The sequence below is a fragment of the Scardinius erythrophthalmus genome (genome assembly GCF_964197995.2).
Source record: "Scardinius erythrophthalmus genome assembly, chromosome: 1".
Classification (NCBI taxonomy): domain Eukaryota; kingdom Metazoa; phylum Chordata; class Actinopteri; order Cypriniformes; family Leuciscidae; genus Scardinius; species Scardinius erythrophthalmus.
Genome location: NC_138221.1, coordinates 70,433,285 through 70,454,730, shown reverse-complemented (window position 1 = coordinate 70,454,730; position 21,446 = coordinate 70,433,285). Strand labels below are relative to the sequence as shown.

At 36.8% G+C, this 21,446-nt stretch overlaps 1 protein-coding gene across 2 annotated transcripts in view; it reads right to left on the bottom strand.

The window, feature by feature from the left end:
• The window catches only part of cyth3b (cytohesin 3b), a 51,006-nt gene that overhangs the window by 16,337 nt on the left and 13,223 nt on the right, over positions 1-21,446 (bottom strand). The window contains exons 2-8 of one of the 2 annotated variants that reach the window (XM_081366058.1): positions 6,852-6,934; positions 6,622-6,677; positions 6,455-6,519; positions 4,394-4,460; positions 4,077-4,195; positions 3,693-3,773; positions 2,382-2,494 (exon numbers count right to left, since the gene is read on the bottom strand). In XM_081366058.1, coding sequence (XP_081222184.1) covers positions 2,382-2,494; positions 3,693-3,773; positions 4,077-4,195; positions 4,394-4,460; positions 6,455-6,492 — 418 coding nt within the window. In that variant the 5' untranslated portion in view covers positions 6,493-6,519; positions 6,622-6,677; positions 6,852-6,934. The remainder of the gene's footprint in view (positions 1-2,381; positions 2,495-3,692; positions 3,774-4,076; positions 4,196-4,393; positions 4,461-6,454; positions 6,520-6,621; positions 6,678-6,851; positions 6,935-21,446) is intronic. The other variant, XM_081366057.1, reaches the window with a different exon arrangement.

The following is a 21,446-nucleotide window of genomic DNA, read 5'->3' as shown; positions in this document are numbered from 1 at the left end:
ATTAAAATAAATAGGCTAATAATAATGTGTAAATAATAATGTGAAATATAATTACAATTTAAAAAGAACTGTTTTCTATGTTAATATACTTCAGTGTCACATGATCCTTATAATGTTCAAGAAACATTTCTGATTATTATCAATTTGCTAAATATTTATGTGGAAACCGTGATAATTTTTTTTTTTCAGGATTCTTTGATTAGGGAGTTCAATATAACAGCATTTATCTGAAATATACATATTTTGTAACATTATAAATGTCTTTACTGACACTTTTGATCAATATAATGCATTCACACTGAATATAAGTATTCATTTATTTTTCTTTATTTTTTTAAATCTTACTCACCCCAAACTTCTGAATGATAGTGTATCATGATTTTCAACATTAATAATAATCATAAATGTTTCTTGAGCATCAACTCATCATATTAGAATGATTTCTGAAGGATCATGTGACACTGAAGACTGGAGTAATGATGCTGAAAATCCTGTATATTCACATAGAAAACAGCTTTTTTTTAAATTGTAATAATATTTCTCTGTTTTTACTGTATTTCTGATCAAATAAATGCAGCTTTGGTGAGCAGAAGAGACTTCTTTCAAAAACATTATTCCAAACTTTTGACTGCTAGTATAATTTATATCCACATATTGAAGCTTTGTTTTGATTTAAGGGCTCGTCACGGAGAAAATTGGCATAAATAAACCTTTCAAATAGAAAAAGGCCCATTTTTCTCCGCCAGACTGAGCTGTACTCTCTAAACACATCGTGACATGAGCTCTCAACTCGTTTCATTACCATAAACAATCAAAGAAATGTTCAGTAACAACTTATTTTAAGGTGACGAAGTTACACATGAACTTACTATAGTAATAACAGTAAATTATGCATAATTACAAGTAAACTAACCAAAGCCAAACCCCGACATCACATGCAGGTGGTGGAGAAATAACTTCTGCTATTATATCGATTCGAGATCACAATTAATGTAGTATTATTATAGTTGGTTTGCATAAACAACAGAAAGCCATTCATCACGTTAGCACGCTCCTGTAACGAACTGAGGACTACTTCACTGTTTTTGTTTTGCTTTATTTGATGTCTGATTAATTGTAGGTTCCTTCATACTTCTCTGACGCGTTTATGCACACGTGCATTCATCAGAAATGCTAAAATATATAGAATAAATTAAAATGGGGTGAAAGCTATATATTGTACCGCATGTTAGCTTGTTTATTGTGCCTGAGAGCATGATCTATTTAAGTCTACATGTCATTTTAACAAGAAAATATGTATCTAAAAAGTAATTCAGGGGACCTGTTGCCACAACTTAAATAAATGCATGGTTGCAAGTTAAAAAATTCTAATTTTAATGTTTTAATTAAACCTATTAAGTTGCAAACATTATTTTGTTAAGTTCTATTGACATAATAATGTTGATCATTACATCAACTTAATATCAGCTGTAATTTAAACTCAAATTTCTGCGTTAATTTGCTTTAAAAAAAAAAAGTTGTAGTAACTTGATGAAATTGTCTCGATAACTTTGGAAATTAGGCAATGGCTTTCTAGTTCCCAGCATGCTTTGCATAGAACTTGATAAGGAGAATAAATGTTGAAATTAAGTGTTAATTTATTTGTTTTTAATAAAGAAAAAAAAAACCTGTTAGTGTTTAATGCTGTTATGCTTGACATTTAAAAGAGTTTCTTTAAGAGCAGAGTAGATACATGAAGGTAAACACTACATTGATCTATAAGCAATGACTGTGCTAATGTAATATCTTACTTGTTCACTAAAAGTACATGTTAAATAAGTTATGTTAGCATGTGCTATGATAGCTCATGAAATAGATTGGTTCCAGGGCTCTGGTAGTCGGAGCAACTTAATATTTTTGAGTAATCAACTTAAAAATGTGTGTTTATGCTACAAATTATTAAGTTCCTCTTACTCAGTGTAGTGTTGGTTGAACGTAAATTCACTCAAAGATGTCATGACTCAAAACATTGATGCAAACTGTTTAGCCAACACATTATTTTGTATAGTGTATGTTATCAACCACGCAATGTTTGCAACACTGTTTGCAAATGTTTGTTGGATCTATGGTTTTGGGAAAAACGCCAAATGGTTTAACTATGTTAATAATGACGATGCTTTTGGGAAACGCACCCCTGAAAGAGAAAACTTTATGCAAATTTCCTTGCAGCAATGCTGAGAATGCAACAAGGAAACACAAAAACAATATTGCAAGATGCATTTCGACTGGGTGTGTTTTGGGCCTAAACTGATGTTTCTTTGACCAACATCTCTCTGAATCTGAGCGGGACAGAAGCAGGGTTTGCATTAGTATGGACACTGGCTGTTTCGCTCACGTCTGACCTGTGGACTGAAAGACTCCCGGGTTGCACTGGCAGTACCGGGACGCAAACGCCTCCATCATTCGGTCAATCTTCTGTGCCTCGCCGGGAAGTCTGAAGCTCCAGAGGAACTGCCTGTGTGGAGACAGCAAATCCCTCAGAAAATCAGTCACGAGTCAACAAGTCCAGTACACCCTTGGTTTGAGTTGGGTAAACTTACATTAAACAAATTAGTTCAATCAAATCAAACTTTTATGTGCATTTACTGAATTAGCTAGTTAAAGCTAGCCAAATTTGCACAACTAAAATATTTGAGTTGAATTACATGACAATTTTATGTTAAATGTATAAATTAGTTTACTCAAATATTTTAAGTACAAAATAGAAATCTGCCAGTTCTGCTTAGTTTGAATTTCTTAACTTTTTTTTGAGTTCACATAACTGACACATTTTAAGTAATCTAGATTGTTTCAACGTTTTGAGTTTTATTAACTTGTTTCTTTTAATTTAACTTAAATTTGACTAAAACTGGGCTGGAATTTCTGTTTCCCGGCATACTTTGCCATGACACTTTAACGGGAGAGTAATGCTAAAATTAAAGTGTAACGTTTTTGTAATTTTGTTCTGAATCAGAATTAATTGGTTTGAGAACATGTAAGTTGTTTCATACTGTCGTACTCATTGACCAATTGCTATTCAAATGCCATCAAAGCATTGTGTTACCAATTAGCAAGTTAGCATTTACTGATCGTTGCGACGGAAGCGAATTAATCAAAACTAACTTTAGCTGGGAAATAACTTTATCAAAGAACCGCTATAAAGCTAAAACAATCTCTGTTACCTTAAATTATACGTTTATCTCTGTAAAGCTGCTTTGAAACAATCTATATTGGTAAAAGCGCCATATAAATGAAGATGACTTGACTTGACTTAGCTAGTTAAAGCTAGCAAAATTTACACTACTAAGATATTTGAGTTGAGGATACATGATAATTTTATGTTAAATGTATGAATTAGTTTACTCAAAAATTTTAAGTACAAAATAGAAATCTGCCAGTTCTGCTTAGTTTGAATTTCTTAACTTAAAAAAAAAATGTAACAGATTCTTTCAAAATTATTGAGTTTTGCCAACTTAATTTGCCAAATAATTTCACACTGCAAAAAGAAAAAATATTAATGGTCAAGTTTGACAAGTTTAAAGTGATTTACCTTCATACTATAAAAAAGGGAAATTTTTGAGCAAAATAGAAACCAGTTCATAATGATATTATTGGAATAATTCTAAGCCAAATAGTCTAGAAACGAGGCATTCCTGCAGAGAAGCTTTTCCCACCTCAGAGCCTGAACGAGGTTGAGGTCGGCAAACTCATGGAGCTCGACAAAAGCCTGGAGCACTTTGATGTTGAAATCATCCCTACGAGAAAACAACAGCCACACACAGAAGAAACGGTTACTTTCTGCAAAGAAAGGTCAATTGTTTGTCATCATTTGTGATGTTCAGCAGCCTTCGACTGTTGTATCTATAGCTATGCTTCATGAAATCCTATTGTTTTGACAAGTCTCATCCCAAGCGGTGGTCCGTTTCCTTCAGTGGACTTTAACTGCTGCTGTTTTACTCCCAGACAATACATTTCTGGAGGTTTTTTGTGATGAATCAGGCCCACGTCTCACAGACATACACTGAATAAAGCAGGGTAAGAGACAGGGTAAGGTTTACCGTTCGCCCAGGTAATCCCCAATGACGGTTTTGTTCAAGCCTTCTCCTTTATAGAGGAACTGAGCGATGTCTTCAGGCGTCTGCTGCAGGAGGTCGTTCTCCAGAAGAAACTGGATCCCCTGCGAGAGAGATGATTTAAAAAAGGATTTTAAGATCAATCCTATATAAATGCCAGGAAAAGTATGTGGAAAATTTCCAAATGTGAGGGAAAATGTCACAATGTTGATCGCTCAGTAATAGCCTACACTAAAGAAAAGGCTTTAAAAGTATTTAAACATTAATGAAAATATAGAATATCTGACAATTCAATAACTTACTTTTTTGGGATCCATGTTGAATTTCTTTCTTCCCATTGCAATTTGTTTGTTTCTCTGTGTTGTTTTGCTGCAAATGGAAGTAAATATGTCTTAAGAAAGATCCCCTAATAAGACCGAAGGCGGACAAAGAACCTCTTGTGTGATTGGCTTGCGGATACAATGTGCCAACTCTCAAACAGTCCTGATTTACAGACACAAATCCTGTAGATTTAAGAGCCTTATCAAAGTCCCTTTGAGGCAGGTCGTTTCACTGACAACAACTGTCCCATAAATGCTGTTTCTTATGATCAAATAGCATTAAAAAAAGCGTATTTTTCAGGCTGGACCAGCCAGTGCGTCTCAGAACATATATATAAATATATATATAAATATATATATATAAATGCAGACTGAAATGATCATTGATATAGTTAAAAACAAACTGCATCGTATGTAACGTTGGATCTGGTGCTACACAACATAAGTTTTCCAGCTACCATTTCTACTCTCATTTGTTCTAAGAGTGGATTCACAAAAATCATTTTAAGAAAGAAGTTAAGGAATTAGTTTGTAAGAATATTAAGTGCAATTCTATAGAAATTCTAAGAATATTTTCTTAAGGAAATCACAGGCTTTGATGTTATCTGTTCATATGATGGTTCTTGATTATTTATGATCATTTTTAAGAAGAGTCGTATCAAGAATTTGAATTAGTCAAGTTTCGTCTATATAATAGTTTTGTCTTAATAACGATCATGTTCTGTTTATGGATTTTTAGTTTGTATTTCAATGTTTCCTAGTGTTCTGTTCATGCTGCCTTTTGTTCCCCATTTTACCGCTTCTTTCAGTTTCCTAGGTTACTGATTATGCCCTTGTTTGTTGCCATGGTAACTGGTTGTTTTGTGCACCTGTTTCTTGTTCAGTTTTGTTTTCTCCTGTTTAGGGGATGTTAACACGACACCATTTTCAACCGAAATAGAAAAATGTTAATGCATTTTGGCCGTTCATTTACACAACAACAGAGTTTTAGGGGCCTGAAAATGAAAACTTTAAAAATGCAAGTTTTTAAAAAACAATGCCGATATGTGTTATCTTCAAAAACATGAATTTGTGAAAACGGTGACTTCATGCACGTGTATTACTTGTTAAGTCTATAGACGCGTAGTGTTTCTTTACAAAGTGACAGCGCCAACTACTGGCCTGGCATGAATAATACAGCAGGTTTAGTCGTTTTCATGGATTCGTGTGAACGGGGATCGTTTTAACAACGTTAAACATGAACAATGCAAGGAAAGAAGTTTCTGTTTTTAGTACATCATCGTTAAATAAACGAACCCTGAGTTCTCCTCACTTTCTGTTTGTGTTGATTCTTCTCTTCTGGATTGGCTTCTAAGCAGTAGTTTTTTGTGAATAAACTAAAACCACTGTAATTAAGATATTTTACTCCACTACCTTTTTTTGCACCATGACAGATCTTTAGAAAATTATTTTTGGGAATACTAAATATATTTTCCTTTTTTTTCAAAAGAGAAAATAGCAGCCACAAAGAACTTTATTATTTATTTAGGCTAAACCTTCCGATAGTATATAAGTTTCTCAACACCTAATAAGTCTCAATGACATAAACATGGACGTGTTTGAATGTACTCATCTGCCTGAAAATTAGTCCAACTTATTCTCAATAAACGGTATTTTTGGACACGGAAAGGACGTTTTGAGTTCTGTTACATTATGCTTTCATCATTTTATGATTAAAAAATGGATTTCTTATCATATGATTTAACTAAAAACTAAACTAACACTTTGGGTTATTGAATGTTAGATATTCAACATCCATTTCCTCGCACTGAGTCAATCTATATCCCTGTTTAAAGCTCAATAAAAGACACAAGCGTGTACAGCACACGTCTCCTGCAGGTGACCTGTCAACCAGACGACACGGTCTGAATAGAGCGCTTATGAATGTTTAGAAGAGGACAGATGAGTGAGGACACTCAGACAAAAGACAGACAGGTGCAAATCTGCATGAGCTTCAGTTGAGCTGCAGTGAAAAGGAAACATTTCCCATCTCTCATAACTCACCTCTCGCCCACACACGTGAGCTGCTCGATTTCTGTCATCACTTCAGCGATCTCAAACTTCAAGCGCTGGAAAACAGAGGTTCATATCAAACAGGAGACTCAACATGATACTCAAACACTAGAGCCAAAGATCATGGCGTTCATTCCCCGGAAATGTGAAATGCGTACCTTGGACACAATGTAAGTTGCTTCAGATGAAAAATGCCTATTGCAATGTTCTAAAGCTGTTTAACCAACAGAGAAACAAGGTACTTTTTATGTTGCATTCAATTAGGAAGAATAGGTGATGTTCAGAATGCAACAGCAGCTCACTATAGAGGAATTATGCGAAGCAATAAATACATAATACACACACAACTTCAACTATTCTACAACTTTATTTTCGACTGCATTCTCACCTCAATATCATCAAGCAGTTCTTTTTTCCTGCGCCGTATGTTGGACAGCTCGTCTCGCTCCTCTAAGGACAGGTCTTCTGGTACTGTAACCAAACACACACACACACGGGTAAAGCATGTTTATATGAGTATCATCAATGTTCAAATCAGCAATAATGTGGGTCAAACGCTTCCCTCAGCTTTCAAACTCAAGTCTCCAGACTCCGTGTGGATTACTGAGAAGTGTTTGTGCCATAAAGTCAAGTCACCTTTGCTTACATAGTGCTTTATACTAGGGATGCACAATATATCGGCCATCATATCGGTATCGGACGATATTTGTTCATTTTTAACGTTATCGGCCTGATAAGAACATTAGGCCGACATATTAAAGCCGATAAATAATGTATTATTTCGTTCAGCTGAGACTCTTCAGATGCAACATGATGGTTTTGAATTGCTTGAAATATGATGGAAATCACTTCGGAAAAAGGAAAATATGGTTCAGTGTGTTTGGGACATGGATTTTAATGGTGAGAGTTTTGATTTTGTAATCAGGCTCTCAAAAATTACATAAAAATCTGGATTTAGATTTATCGGCCAATATATCGGTTATCAGTATCGGCCAAAATTTTCATATCTTAATATATCATATATATCATATATTCATATACTTAAAAAAAAATCTTGCAAACTTATTGCCTCAGAAATAAATATGTAGTAAAGTTATCAATATATTCAAGTTTTCATAACTTAAGAGTCTGAGTTTTACTAACCTGATATTTCTGAGTAACAGTGTGCTCCCAGAGTGCATTGCAGCATGAATAAATTAAGAAATTGCTCTGTCTTACTGCTTTTTGGCTTTTTTTAACCATTTTATTTGCTGTCTTGTGTCAGTGTTTGTTTAGTAATTAGTTTAGTTAGTTTAAACATTTATTTGATGGTTAGCAATGTAAAGTTTTGCATGCTGAGTGTTGATGACTGTGTGTTTCCATCATAGTTCATGCGCATGTCTTCATATCGGATTAAACATTGATCTGCCTCAAATTGTGCGCATACATTTTTTAATGACCATTCTTAGAGTTAATGCGCATCTTGCTGTTTCCATTCAGTGTTTTAATGCAATCTCCCAAAGTGTGCATAAAAATATAGACATACATATAGACATGTAAAGTGACCAACAATAGCTCACAATCTGAGAACAGCTGTTTATTCCCATTATGTTTTGTAAAGTGTGCATGCATAGTAGGTCATCCGAATACTATTCTCCTAATGTTATATAAATACTGTAACAGTAGATTTCCTACATTTTATCAGAGGACAATGCAAAGACATTCCCATCGATTCACATCGTAAAATGAACTAAAATAGCACAGTCTCAACTAAATTGAAAGGACATAATTTGGTCAAAAACGAAGATTGTGTGAAAGACTCAGGTTCTGCGTGAAGATGTCTGAGATTGATCCAGAAGAAGTAGGTCACTCCTGTATTTGCAGATTTCAGCTCTCCTCCGTTCTCTCTCTCTCTCTCTCTCTCGCTCTCTCTCTCTCTCTCTCTCTCTCTCTCTCTCTCTCTCTCTCTCTCTCTCTCTCTCTCTCTCTCTCTCTCTCTCTCTCTCTCTCTCTCTCTGCCAGATCCATTGCTTGGGAAGAGAAATCCCATCTGCATCCCTCCACTATAAGCTGCTTTCAATTTCATCTCCCATTTTCACTTCCTACTCTGTTGTCAACTGCAAAACCCCTTTTAGGCCAAAAAAAAAAAAATTATAGTGAGCATTAGTTCCTATAGTTTCTGACGGCCTGGGACGTCTATAGAGGGGTGACTGCGGCTTCTGGGAACTCGGAAAACAAGGGTTGAAGGAAACAATGAATGTTTTTTCCATAAAGACAGAAATGATGACACTATAACCACGTCCTTGGCTGCACACAATGGTTTCTGGGCTCTCTTTGACACAGTGCATAAAGAGGCATTTATGGAGCGATTCCCCACAGGCAAACCTACGTCTACAGTGCAGAAATCCTGCATCATCTGAGAGAATTCCCACGGAGGAATAAAGAGGCGAATGTCTTGGATAGTTGGGCTTTTGGGCTCGGTGTCAAACGCTCACTGTGTGATGGTGAGTGCACACGCAGGAAGGTCATTTGATATCATCACTGAGGCTCTGATGCATTAAACATGAACTACAAGGGAGGGGAAAAGGAAACTTGTGTGCCAAAAAATGGCCTTTTTCATTGTGACTGGTGTGTGAGCTTAAATCCCATCATATACTGAAGGTCAGTTCAATAGGGTTGGGTCTCGTTCAAATTTTATCAATTCCTAATTTCGATTCCAATCAGGGTTAATTAAAAAAAACACTTAGATATCATTCACATTTATTTTAAGTCTTATTGCAAAACATTTAACTGTAGCTGAATATCATGAACAAACAGGCTGAAGAACACTTACACGAGGAGCGTTTGCCTGTGGTTTAAAAATAGCATAGAAAAACAACTAGCCTAACTAATATACAATTCAAGCATTATGAAATTAAATTAGCATTAATAATTAAAAAAAGAACAAATAAAAAAATAGCAATCACAACAAAAAGATACAACTGAAAAAAGATACGATTGAAATAAACAGTGTTTTAAGATTTTCAGGCATTTACGTACAGAAACTGTAATCAAATGTAAAATAACACTGCACTTTATAAATGAAATATACATTACAAATATAGTTACAAAAGTCAAGAACGAGTGATTTTTCTCTTTGTGTTTTGCTGTTTGATTAGTGTTATATGGAATATTAGGTTACTATCACTTTAAGAGCTGCACGGATCCAATACACTGATTCACACGCCTGCAGTCGTCTCGCGCTTGAATGGTTTAAAGTCACACTGAAATGCTCACAAATGAATCTATAAGGGGAACCAAAATTTAGATTAATTTATAACAAGTATCCGTTTCCTGACCTCAAGTATTCAATTCCAGAATTAAACCCTACAGTTCAACCAGACATAACTCAGCAAGAGACTCACTACGACCTGCACTTATTAGTGGTGTTTACTAAGGCCAGAACTGTAACCACTGCTCATATTTAAGCGTAGTGACTTGAACAAACTCCTAACACTATGTATTAAATGAAACTTGACCTTCACTGTTTGTGCTACGGAACGCTGTAACCAGACACCCTAACAACCACCTAGCATTACCCTAGCAACTAAAGAATGCAACAAAAACTAGATTTTTAATGATAACTTATAATCCTTTAAAGACAGCCCTACTGTGACCTACGAGGTTGTTAATCGATTGTTGTGCTTCTGCTTAAGCCGTCATCCCGCATTATTTTGGCATATAATTAACAGCGGAATTCATATTGAAAAACTACGTTACCCATGATGCTGTACAGAAAATTCCACCAATCAGAGAGTCGAAACAAGCTCCGCCCACTCCCATGAAGCACTGCGAATGACGTAATCAAGTCGATCTCCCTGTCAAGTCGGGTCACCTTCATTTATACAGCGCTTTTAACAATATAGATTGTTTCAGTGATACTTTACAGTGATAATAGGAAATTACAGAAACAGAGATTGTTAATACAGAGTAAAAATTAGTGCAAATTAGTAATAATAATAAATCAAGTAATTAAAGCTGCAAGCAGCATTTATCGGGGTTCAAGCCTTTAAGGCCTTTAAGCACAATAGCATCAAAAGTCATTAAGTTTTATTAAGCAAGCATGTAACCACTGACATACTAGATGGAAAAGACCATTTACAGCCAATACAAGCAATTTACCATAGGAAATATATGGTTTTAAATCTTTTTAACAGTTATAGCGCCAAATATAGTCAGATATCCATAAAACTTTTGATGCTTGTTCAGAATGTTATCTCACATGTACTCACCAATTTTTGTGAAGTTCTGAGTTTTCATTTAGGATTTATAGGCTTTTTAGTGTATTTTGCCACGCCCATTTTATAAATGACAAACGGTCTAAGAGTTATGCGCGACTGTACTTTTGGTTGCTGTAGCGCCACCTATGGGCCAATCGGGGTCATACTCTGATAGGTTGTTCCCAAATTGAGGCCTACCATCTGGCCAGGTTTCACGTCTCTAGGCCTTACGGTTTGGCCTGCACGATCAGTTTTACAAATCCTTAGAATTACAATAGGGTTTCAGCATTTCATGCTTGAACCCCTAATAAATTAGTACAGAGATAATAAATTGCATTTTAAATTGCATTTTTCACTAGATTGTAATATATGAGCTGGTCTCTACGGGACATGCATTTCCACATACGCGTTCCTATCCTCCATTTCAATCCCGTCTCTCTTGAACAACACCACTAACAAGGGATCAAAAGGTGAAATAATTCAGCAGCCCACAGATTAATCTAAACCTCGCCTGAGAATTCCCATTGCTTCTTGACTCGGTCTTGTGACTGCTAAGACGGCTAAAGCCTGTGTAATGCTGCGCTCCTCTGAAACCCAACCACAATAACTGTTTCTACATACTGTTCTTGATGCTTCACCCAAAATTCACTTCACACCGTTTACTATTTTTATGGGAAACGAACTGCAAATGGGTTACTTACAGCTGTCTCTACTGGGATAAGAAAAATTATTTTATATATCAATAACCAAATTTGGAACAAAACTTGTTTAGATTTATGGCTTTGATTTTCTTGCAGTTTTAGAGTAAAACGTGATTTTGAAAATATATTTTAAATGCAAATACTACTTTTGTGCATTTTTCATAACTATAAACGTAAAATTCTGTAACTTTTTTTAAGTTCACTTTTTAAAACTTTTTTGATTTCAGCAATAATCTGCCGAGTGTAGTCTTCGAAAAGAGATCAAACTTCAGTCTGTCGCACTAAAGCATTCAAGATTTACCACAGTTTAAGCTGGAAATGTAATTTTCAGGTCTATGTTCAAAAAAGTGAATAAATGGATTATGAATACAGCGTAAATCTAATTTAGTACCTTAAAATCACCTAAAAATACAACATATAAAATAAAAAAACATTATAAAACTAAAATATAGTACATTAATTTCATTGACAAAAACATAAAATGGTCATTTTTGACCGACACGCTAAGAGCACAAAGAGAAATGTTGAGATTTCTCAACAGAGACTGGGATCTAATGAAGAAAAGTCTTGGATAGACATCCTGATATTGTCCAGGACTGCCTCGGGACAATGGAGAGGATATCTCTGCCCGTCTGCCGTGCCGATTAGACATCTTAGGTCACGTAACCACACAAACACACAAACACTGAGCTGTCTTATCATGGTGAAACCCACACATTTACACACTAAAAGAGTCATGTGTCCATGAGTCATGAGTCCAGTCTCACGATAACTACATAGCATGGCATTTTCACAGTATATGCAGTACGTACCATCACTCTCGGCCCATATGTGTTGTTTATGTGGCATGGTAGTCGTTCCACACAGCGGACTGCATTGGAAAGTGTGTGAAGAATGATTTCCCCAAGAAAACTGAAGAGTCGGATAGACTCCACACAGACACACTGCTCTCACAGTGTGCACATAGTTTGCATACTTATTAACACCAACCAACTGTTCAGGTAAAACCAGTTTAACCACTTCTGCCGTGAAGTGGCATCAGCCTTGGGTTAACTCTGCATTCATGAGTGTTCAGGACTGTGTTTGGTCTGCAGTGAAACTCACCATATATACAGCAAGCTCAAGTTTCTTTGTGAAGTGTGGAGTTGAGTTTGTGTAAATGTTGTATTAGACAGTAAATGGAGACAGGACAGGGTTACACTGTGTCTCTAGCGACAAGTAAGAGTAAGTGTCCACATCAGATGTGGCACGACCACCAAATCAATCAAAGATCACAGCCAATCAGAAGAGTGTGTAGGCGGAGTCAGGCGGAACATGGGCGGGGCTAAACGTGTAACTCCGCCACATACTTACTCTGATTGGCTCGGTCGTCTTTCATAGGCAAACATTATAGGAAATATTGTCTTCACTATAATGCACAGACAATACAACATTCATCCCGCAATGGCAAGAGAAGGTAATTATTAAATGTTTATTCGTGGCGGACGATAAACTTCTTGTTCTTAAGTTAAAGTAGAGAAACACTAATAAAATATTACTCCAGTAAAAGAGAGGTTTCTAATACGACACTTATAAGACCTTAAAGCTCAGTCTTGTATTTCTATGAATTATTAGGAGCACACTTGATCTGAGAATATCATATTATCCCGGGTCTTGGCTCGTTCGAGCGGGACAAGACCAAATCATGTGAACAATAGTTCACTTGACTCGCTTGTTAACTGCTGCAAGTTTAATCTTCTGGATAATGATCCATTTGATGTTATTTGTGAACCAGTTGATTGTATTTCAGTAGAAAGTTTTCCTTTGAGTTTTCCGCGTACAGACGACACCATTGTCAAAACGATCCCCGTTCACACGGATCCGCGAAAACGGCTAAAAACGCTGTATTCTGCTGCCAGGCCAGTAGATGGCGATGAAACACTGTAGACTGAACACGTAATACGCATGCGCATGACGTCATCGTCTTCACAGATTCACGGTTTTGTTCATTACACAGAGTCTGTTTTTAAAAACTTCCCGTTTTCAGAAGTTTGCGTTTTCAGGCGCCCAGAACGCCGTTGTCGTGTAAACGAACAGCCAAAACGCATAAAAAAAGATTCACGTTTTTAGTTGAAAACGGTGGTTGGTTGTAGGTTGGCGTTGTTAATCTGTTATGTGGTTAAATTGAGGATTATGAAACCTGTAAGGTTTTGTTCAATTTACAACCGTTTGATGTAGTGACAAGCTTAATTACTATTTGGATCACTACAGTAGCAACATAGCAATACCGAACACCATCCACAACACTGCTCCAATGACTACATACTGTAACAAAAAATGATGTCCTGTTTTAATTTTGATAATGTGGCCTCATTGCCTTTTGCTCAAAGTTACACAGCTGTTTGTTATGGATATCATCAATATAACCTGACACAATGAGCTGGGAGTGGCTAAGTTTAGGTGAGCTTTTTCAGTGATGACTCACTATCTTTATTTATGGCCACACAAACAATGACATGTTAAGTTTGTTTCCAATTCTGCAGCGAGAATTTACAAGACTCAGGGTATGTTTACACAACAACAATGTACTACATTTTTTTTTTTCACGTACAGACAACGTTGTCATAGCAACAAGGATCCGTGAAAACTACTAAAAACGCTGTAGTATTCATGCCAGGCCAGTAGATGACGACGTCACTTTGTAAAGACAATTTGTCGTATAAAAGAATGGCTAAAACGCATAAAAAGTGTAAATTATGTAAGCAGCCCCTCAAGTCTCATTTACCAGGTTATCGTCTTGATCAAAAGGATAATGTTGCTTGCTCACGGGGCCATTCCTTTATTGGGATCAAACCAGAAACCCAACCGTTCACAAGCCCAAAAGCTTTAGCCTATCCACTAAATCTGCTAAACCTGATGAACAGATCTGGAGTTTTGTTGATTCTGCTGATGATCCTCAAGCCTCTGTTACTGCCATATGTGAGTCTGCACAGATCATTAGTCTGGGAAAGGCATCTGACACGAAGAAAACATGTTATTGTGTTTGTTCCTTCTGTTCTGAAGGAAACGTTTCAGATTCACTTTTAGATGGAGGATATAGATGTGTGATTTATATTCTGACAGCTGCCTTCACGAAATACAGATTAATCTGATATGTTAACATTTCTGCAAGTTTAATTCTAAACTAAACTTAGATTTTCTGGAAAAATAAAAGTGTTCTTATTAATGTTAATTCAGTCAGTGTATGTCTATTGAATATTTTGACTACTTATTCATCCACAAAGCAACAACATTAGACCTCACTGACTATGCAAGAAATGTTAGATCGATAACTAGGCACATGGCATGGGACATTATAATCATGCACAAATGGTGCTGAAGTCTAAAGTTTAAAACTACTAGAAATTGTAATAGCGATGCTTGACTTAGCGAACACAACTAACTACTATCCTGCCACTTATTTGATTTTACAATCTGCATTTCTATTCTGTATTAATTAGGGATGCAATTTTGGCCGATGCCGATAACCAATAATTCTTTATATTTGAAAGCCAATAACCAATATATTAGCCGATGCCGATAACCGATAGTTCTTTATATTTGAAAGCCGATAACTGATATATTGGCTGATACCGATAACCGATAATTCTTTATATTTGAAAGCCCATAACTGATATATTGGTTGATACCGATAACCGATAATTCTTTATATTTGAAAGCCGATAACCCATATATTGGCCGATAAATCTAAATCCAAATGAACAAAAGTCTCACCAGTAAAATCCATTTCCCAAACACACAATTATAATGTCCACATTATAATTGTGTGTACCCGATATGACAGACTTAACTGTATTTTCCTTTTTTTAAGTGATTTCAATCATATTTCAAGCAATTCAAACCCATCATGTTGAACAGTGCGCATCTGAAGAGTCTCAGCTGAAGGAAATTATACATTATTTATTGGCTTTAATATATAGGACAAATTTTTTTATCCGGCCGATATCGATAACATGAAAAAATATCGGCCGATACCGATACGGTGGCCGATATATCGTGCATCCCCTGTATTAATATTTCTTTAAGTTGTTTTTTTCACAGTAGTACATCACACAAAACAACAACAGTCCTCAGTGCGTAATGCGTATCCACCCTTGAGCTGCTTCACATATTTAAGAATGAAAACCAAAACAAAGGCAGAAAGTTGATTTAATTCACCCACGTAACTCAATAAAACCTCACAGCAGAAGAAACCTTGCACCCTCACAATGCCTTATTCATAGATCGCATGTCGAGCTGACATCTCCAGTCCATTTCCAAAATGATTTTAAAGGGAAAGCTTCCTCTTCCTTTAGCAGATGAGAAAATATCCTGTCGCCCCTATTTTTAGCTCATCCTGTGTCATGCTCCCATTCACAAATTAGATTAGTATTTTTGGCAGAGGCGCTGTGCTGTTTCTCGTGTAATTAGTGGTTTGCCTGCATCTGATTTCTCATGCTGGTTTCGCTCTTGTCTGGGTTATTAATGTGAGTAAAGTTAAAGCACTGACTCCACGTCAGCATCCTAATGGCATCTAGGCCTATCATAACTTGCAAAAAAGGACTAATATGTAATGAGATTAGCAGATGCTTCACTGTGAAACTGGTGGAAGTAAGAAGTAAGATGTTCCCTAACATCGCATCAATTATGTGTAATGTGTAATGTAAAGTAATTTAGTAAAGTAACTAAATTAACATTGGTCTTTCCACTGACATATCTTGTTCTGATGCATACAAACACTTTGTATGGAATTGACTTATAACAGCCCAAACAGCCAATCAAATCACTGTTGCTATCCGCCATTTTGTCTTTAAAGCTTTAAAGCTTACTGAACTGTCAGACACAAACAAACCTCCTTCTTTGTCAAATTCTTTTAACTATGATAAGACAGGTGTTTTTATTGCAAATGTAATTCAGATAAGAGGGGCTAGTTAATAGAGTCTACTTTTTCAGCGCCGGTCATTCATTTTTCCCATAGGGATTTTAAAATAACCTTCAATAAAAGCATTATAAGCCATGAATCAGGCCAAACAGCTACAATGTGAATCATAACATTGCAAACTTTGATTTGAACCAAAACAGTATTTGACAATCGGTCGAAAGTACAAAGGTACAAGACTGTGAACTTATCGGCTTTAGTGATGGAAAAGAACTACAATCTCATGAAGCTTTGCCAACACCATAATCAAATAGAAATATAAAAGTATGCATAAACAATATATTTTAAGTTTATTGTAAAATATGCATATGCAGTCGAATATTTAAGTATATAGAGAATGTAGGAAGATTGATCAAACGAGATCTTTAGAGCGTTTTGCTTGATTCGACTCTCTAATTGGTGGAATTTTCTGTAAAGCATCATGGGTAATGTAGTTTTTCCAACACAAATTCCACTGTTGAACTTGATTATTTAAGTTGAAATGAAGGCTAATGGCTTCAGGAGAAGCAAAACTATCAAACTAGCTCACAGTAAGGCTGTCTTTAAAAGGTTTATAAGTTATCATTAAAAATCAATTTCCATATAGAGAAAATGAATGGAGTTTTGGCAGAACACGACCGTTACACTCTATAGTTGCTAGGGTAATGCTAGGTGGTTGCTAGAGTGTCTGGTTACAGTGTTATGTTGAGTTTCATTTGTTCCACCCTAAAAATCAGCTGCTATTCTCAACTTGTTGTTCATGTCATATGCTTCTGGCATGCAGCCAAAGTTTATTTTAAGGGAAAACCCCCCACAAAAACCATATTGTTTACCCCTGTTTGCATCTGTAAAGCCTCTGTTACACATTTATTTCTGTGTTAATGTCAGTGTTTATGACCTCGACTGTCCGACTCCTTGACACTTGAGTAGATTTCCCCTTGTAATTTCACCACTTTCTCATCTTCTACCATTATATTTAGTGTTTCAACATAACAACCTGAAACAAAAGCATGTGCTTTCTGATTTTAACAAAGTACCAGACTGCAGTTTTATTAGAGGCAAAAAACTGATATATCTATCAGTTTATCCATACTGTTTTAAAAATATATATCTAATTTCAGGTTTAGTCCACTTCCAGACTAGAGTTTAAGCTACATCAGAGAGAGTATACTGTGAATGCTGTAATATGTTGAAAGAATATGAATTAGTTATATGAATATGTTGCTATGAGGATGTAGATGAAAAGCACAAAGGTTTGCAGGTTAAGAAAATAGGGTTGTTTCTAGAGCGAAAAGCCGGCGCTATGCGGCACCAAGCGTGATGCAAGTGTTTTTTTGCTAGTTTCAGCCTGACGCAATTTTCATTTTCACGTCGTGCACCATGTTCTTTAAATAGCAAATGCATCTGTGCGCCCATGGGCTGCTGGTCTGAAAACCAGGTGTGTGTTCAGGCGCATTGTTGGAGCGTTGATATTTTGAGGAACTGATATAGACTGAGCGATTGATCAACTGAAACCTGGTCTAAAGTCAATGACGCAGTATTTCTTTTGTTATTTAAAGAGCGCGTTAGTAATGTGCGCCTATAGTCGGGTCCAACACGTGCTACACTTGTTACCGTAGATGGTCTCGCTTTAACCTTTAACCTCACACACACACACACACAGCTTTAACCTCGCGCACGAGCATAGAAGCGTTCAGTTTTTCCGCTTGTAAATTCCTCCATGTAAATAGCGAATCAGCCATGGCGTGAGCACAACTGGCTTTTAAAAGGGAATGGGCGATGAGACTCTGATTGGTTTATTGCACGTTAACACACCCATTACTCATTAAGAGAAAAGAGACAAAACACACCCATTATTCATTAAGAGAAAAGAGACAAAACACACCCATTACTCATTAAGAGAATAGGGACAAAACACACCCATAACTCATTAAGAGAATAGAGACAAAACACACCCATTGTTACTCATTAAGAGAATAGGGACAAAACACACCCATTACTCATTAAGAGAATATGGTCAACCCTTTTAGACCATGCGCCGGGAGCGGCGACCATTTTTCCCGTCGTTAAACTAGCAAAAGTGGATTCGGACACGCACTTGTGCACTTTAGATTCTTAAAATAGGGCCTAGGTGTTCCCATTACCTGCTGCTAAAATGAACTGTGGTTGGTTGCTTTACATGTCAAACGGTCTCTTCCTATTCTAGTAGGCTCTTTTTGACCAGAATAACTTGCAATGAGGGACCAGACTTTAAGCCGTTAGTCAGACGTCTGGCTAAACAGGACTAAGGTCAGAGGAACCTAAGTTCTACCTGTCTGGTGAACGCCATCTAACCTTGTTGCGGCTCAAATTTTAATCTGTTTAATAGAGTGGCTCTGAATGATGATCATGGCAGGATCATCTGGATTTCATCACTCATCTCCTTCTAGTAATGGAATGAATCCAATCAAAGATAAAATCTCCTTGTCAATCAAGGTGCAGCTCTCCATTCCCGGCAAGCAAATTTGCTTTAAAAGATGTCTAATAGCCATCCACATCCCTGGCATCTAGGCTAAAACTAGTGATCGACCGATATATCGGCCGGCCGATATATCGGGCCGATATTTGCGTTTTTTACGTGTATCGGCATCGGCCGATACACTGCTGCGTTCGCCGATAGTTTTGTCCCGGCAGACAGGCGTCCACAGGCAGCTCTGTGTTGCTGGAGACGCTGCACTGCCCCTCCCCCACTAACAGAGTGCTGGAATCTGCTCTTCAAGACAACGATAAGTTTTAAACTTCCAAAGCATCTTTTAACTGTTTAATTTAGCTGAAATATTGACATACACTTTGAAAGTGTTAACACGTAGCTCTATATGTACTTGCAACTATAGCTAAGCAAGTTTGTGGGTCCAAATGGAAAACGCGAATGCCGAATGCCTCTATAAAACTGCTTGCCATTGTATTTAGGGAGCTGCAAATAGCTAAGTTGTAGGCTATTCGTATGCGTATGGAAGCTGTTACGAACACTGGTCATAGGATTAAGTAATGCCGACGTTGTTCCGTGGTATTTGTGGGAGTTTTATTCAGCGACCACCTGGCAGAGGTTTGGACGCGTGTGGTGTGTGTCTCTCTCCAGTGTTTCCCCACACATAGACTAATTCGTGGCAGTGCGCCACAGAATCAACACCGGCCGCCACATATTGCGTTTTTTTGCGGTCGCCAAAGCGAATTTTTATCTCGCCAAAGCCTTATTTGATCGCTGAGTGATGTTGATGACTGAAAACTGCGCTTGTGACAGGTCGCATGTTGCTGAAAGAACGAGCAGAGAGAGAGAGAGAGAGAGCGCGCCCCTCTTCTGGCCGCGCGCGCGCACACTCACCGTCTTCAAACTGTCTTGCACTCCCTCCCTCGCGCATATTTATCAAAATCAATTGAGAATGGACATGATGGTAAAAGGTCGGAAGAGCGAAGTTTCATGTGGAGGATTGGGACATTTTTTTTTTCCTGAATTACCGCTGGATGTGATTTGTGCTAAAAAAAAACGTTTCCTTGTCTTCTCTGAAAAGCGTACGTTCCGCACATTCAGCTGACACAAACCACACTTTCAATAAACCCAAAAACCTATCCAGTGATGAAATGTTTTCTGTGTTGACACAAATCTTGTGCGATGTCCTAAACTGTCTGCCGGTATAATCACACGAACACGTACACGTCCACTAATGAAACCTCTGATTCACGCACTAATGACTCATTTGAACCGATTCTATTAAATGTATGGCAATACATTATAACAACTGATTTATCCAACACTGAACTCACCAGACGTCTGGATCGGTGTATAACAAATCAGTAACACTTTATAATAAAGTTCAGTGTATTAAACTAGTTAACTTCATTAGTTAACATTAACTATTAATAAACTGCACTTCTACAGCATTTGTTAATCTTAGATAATGTTAATTTAACCAATTATAGTAGCCTTATTGAAATCAAAAGTTGTATTTGTTAACATTAGTTAGCCTAATGCACTGTGAATAACATGAACGAATGAAAAGCTGAATGAACAGTTGTATTTTTATTAACTAAGATTACCAAAGATTAATAAATAATACAGTAACAAATGTACCTTTTGCTCATTTTAAATTATGCTTAAATAATTATTTTCAGTATTTTCAGCACTGAACTCTTTTTTTGCTTGTTCTACCTCACCTGTTTTTACTATTTGTTAAATATATATTTTTTAAGTTCAATAAAGGATCCTTTTTTAAATTGAGACTTGCAACATGTTATCATCATGATCATTGTGTCATTTTTATGATGTAAATTGAGGGAGAAAAAGCAGTATCGGCTCCAAATATCGGCTCAAGAAAATCGGCAGCCCGTATCGGTCATCGGCTAAGGCTGATGAAAAAAAAAATCGGTATCGGCATCGGCACTAAAAAATCCATATCGGTCGATCCCTAGCTAAAACAAGGCAAAATGTGGGCTGTCAGTGAAAACGTAATAGACGTCTAACCATAGCCCAAGAATAGACTAGTCATCAGTTACATAACATGTCAAAGAAATGAAACCAAACACCTTGTAATCACTGTTTACTTTGCTTACATGATGGAATATCACACATCTCGCAAGTTATTTTGGCAAAAACTACATGTCAAGTCAAGTCACCTTCATTTTTATACAGCGCTTTCAACAATATAGATTGTTTCAAAGCAGCTTTACAGTGATAATAGGAAATTACAGTAACAGAGATTGTTGTGGCTTTACAGCAGCTCTAGAATAAAGTTATTGTCCAGCTAAAGTTGGTTTTTGATTGATTAACTTCTGTTGCAAAGATCATTAGTTATTAATTTACTTTTTGTCGCTTCCGCGTCTCCATGTAATCAAATTCAAGGTTATTTTGGCCGAAGTGGGTTACTCATAGCCGGACTATAGTTAACCTAGACGGTGAAATGACGGCTATAGCTTGCTGGGTTAGCATGGGGAATCAGTGTCTCCTCTGAGATGGGACAGTGAGAGCTCGTTTCTGAAATCCCCGAGGCCTCAAATGACTCAGTCAGGAAATGAGTTTCGATTCCAGCCGTCTGATAGAGAGCCACGAATGAGACAAACTGGACACCTTAACA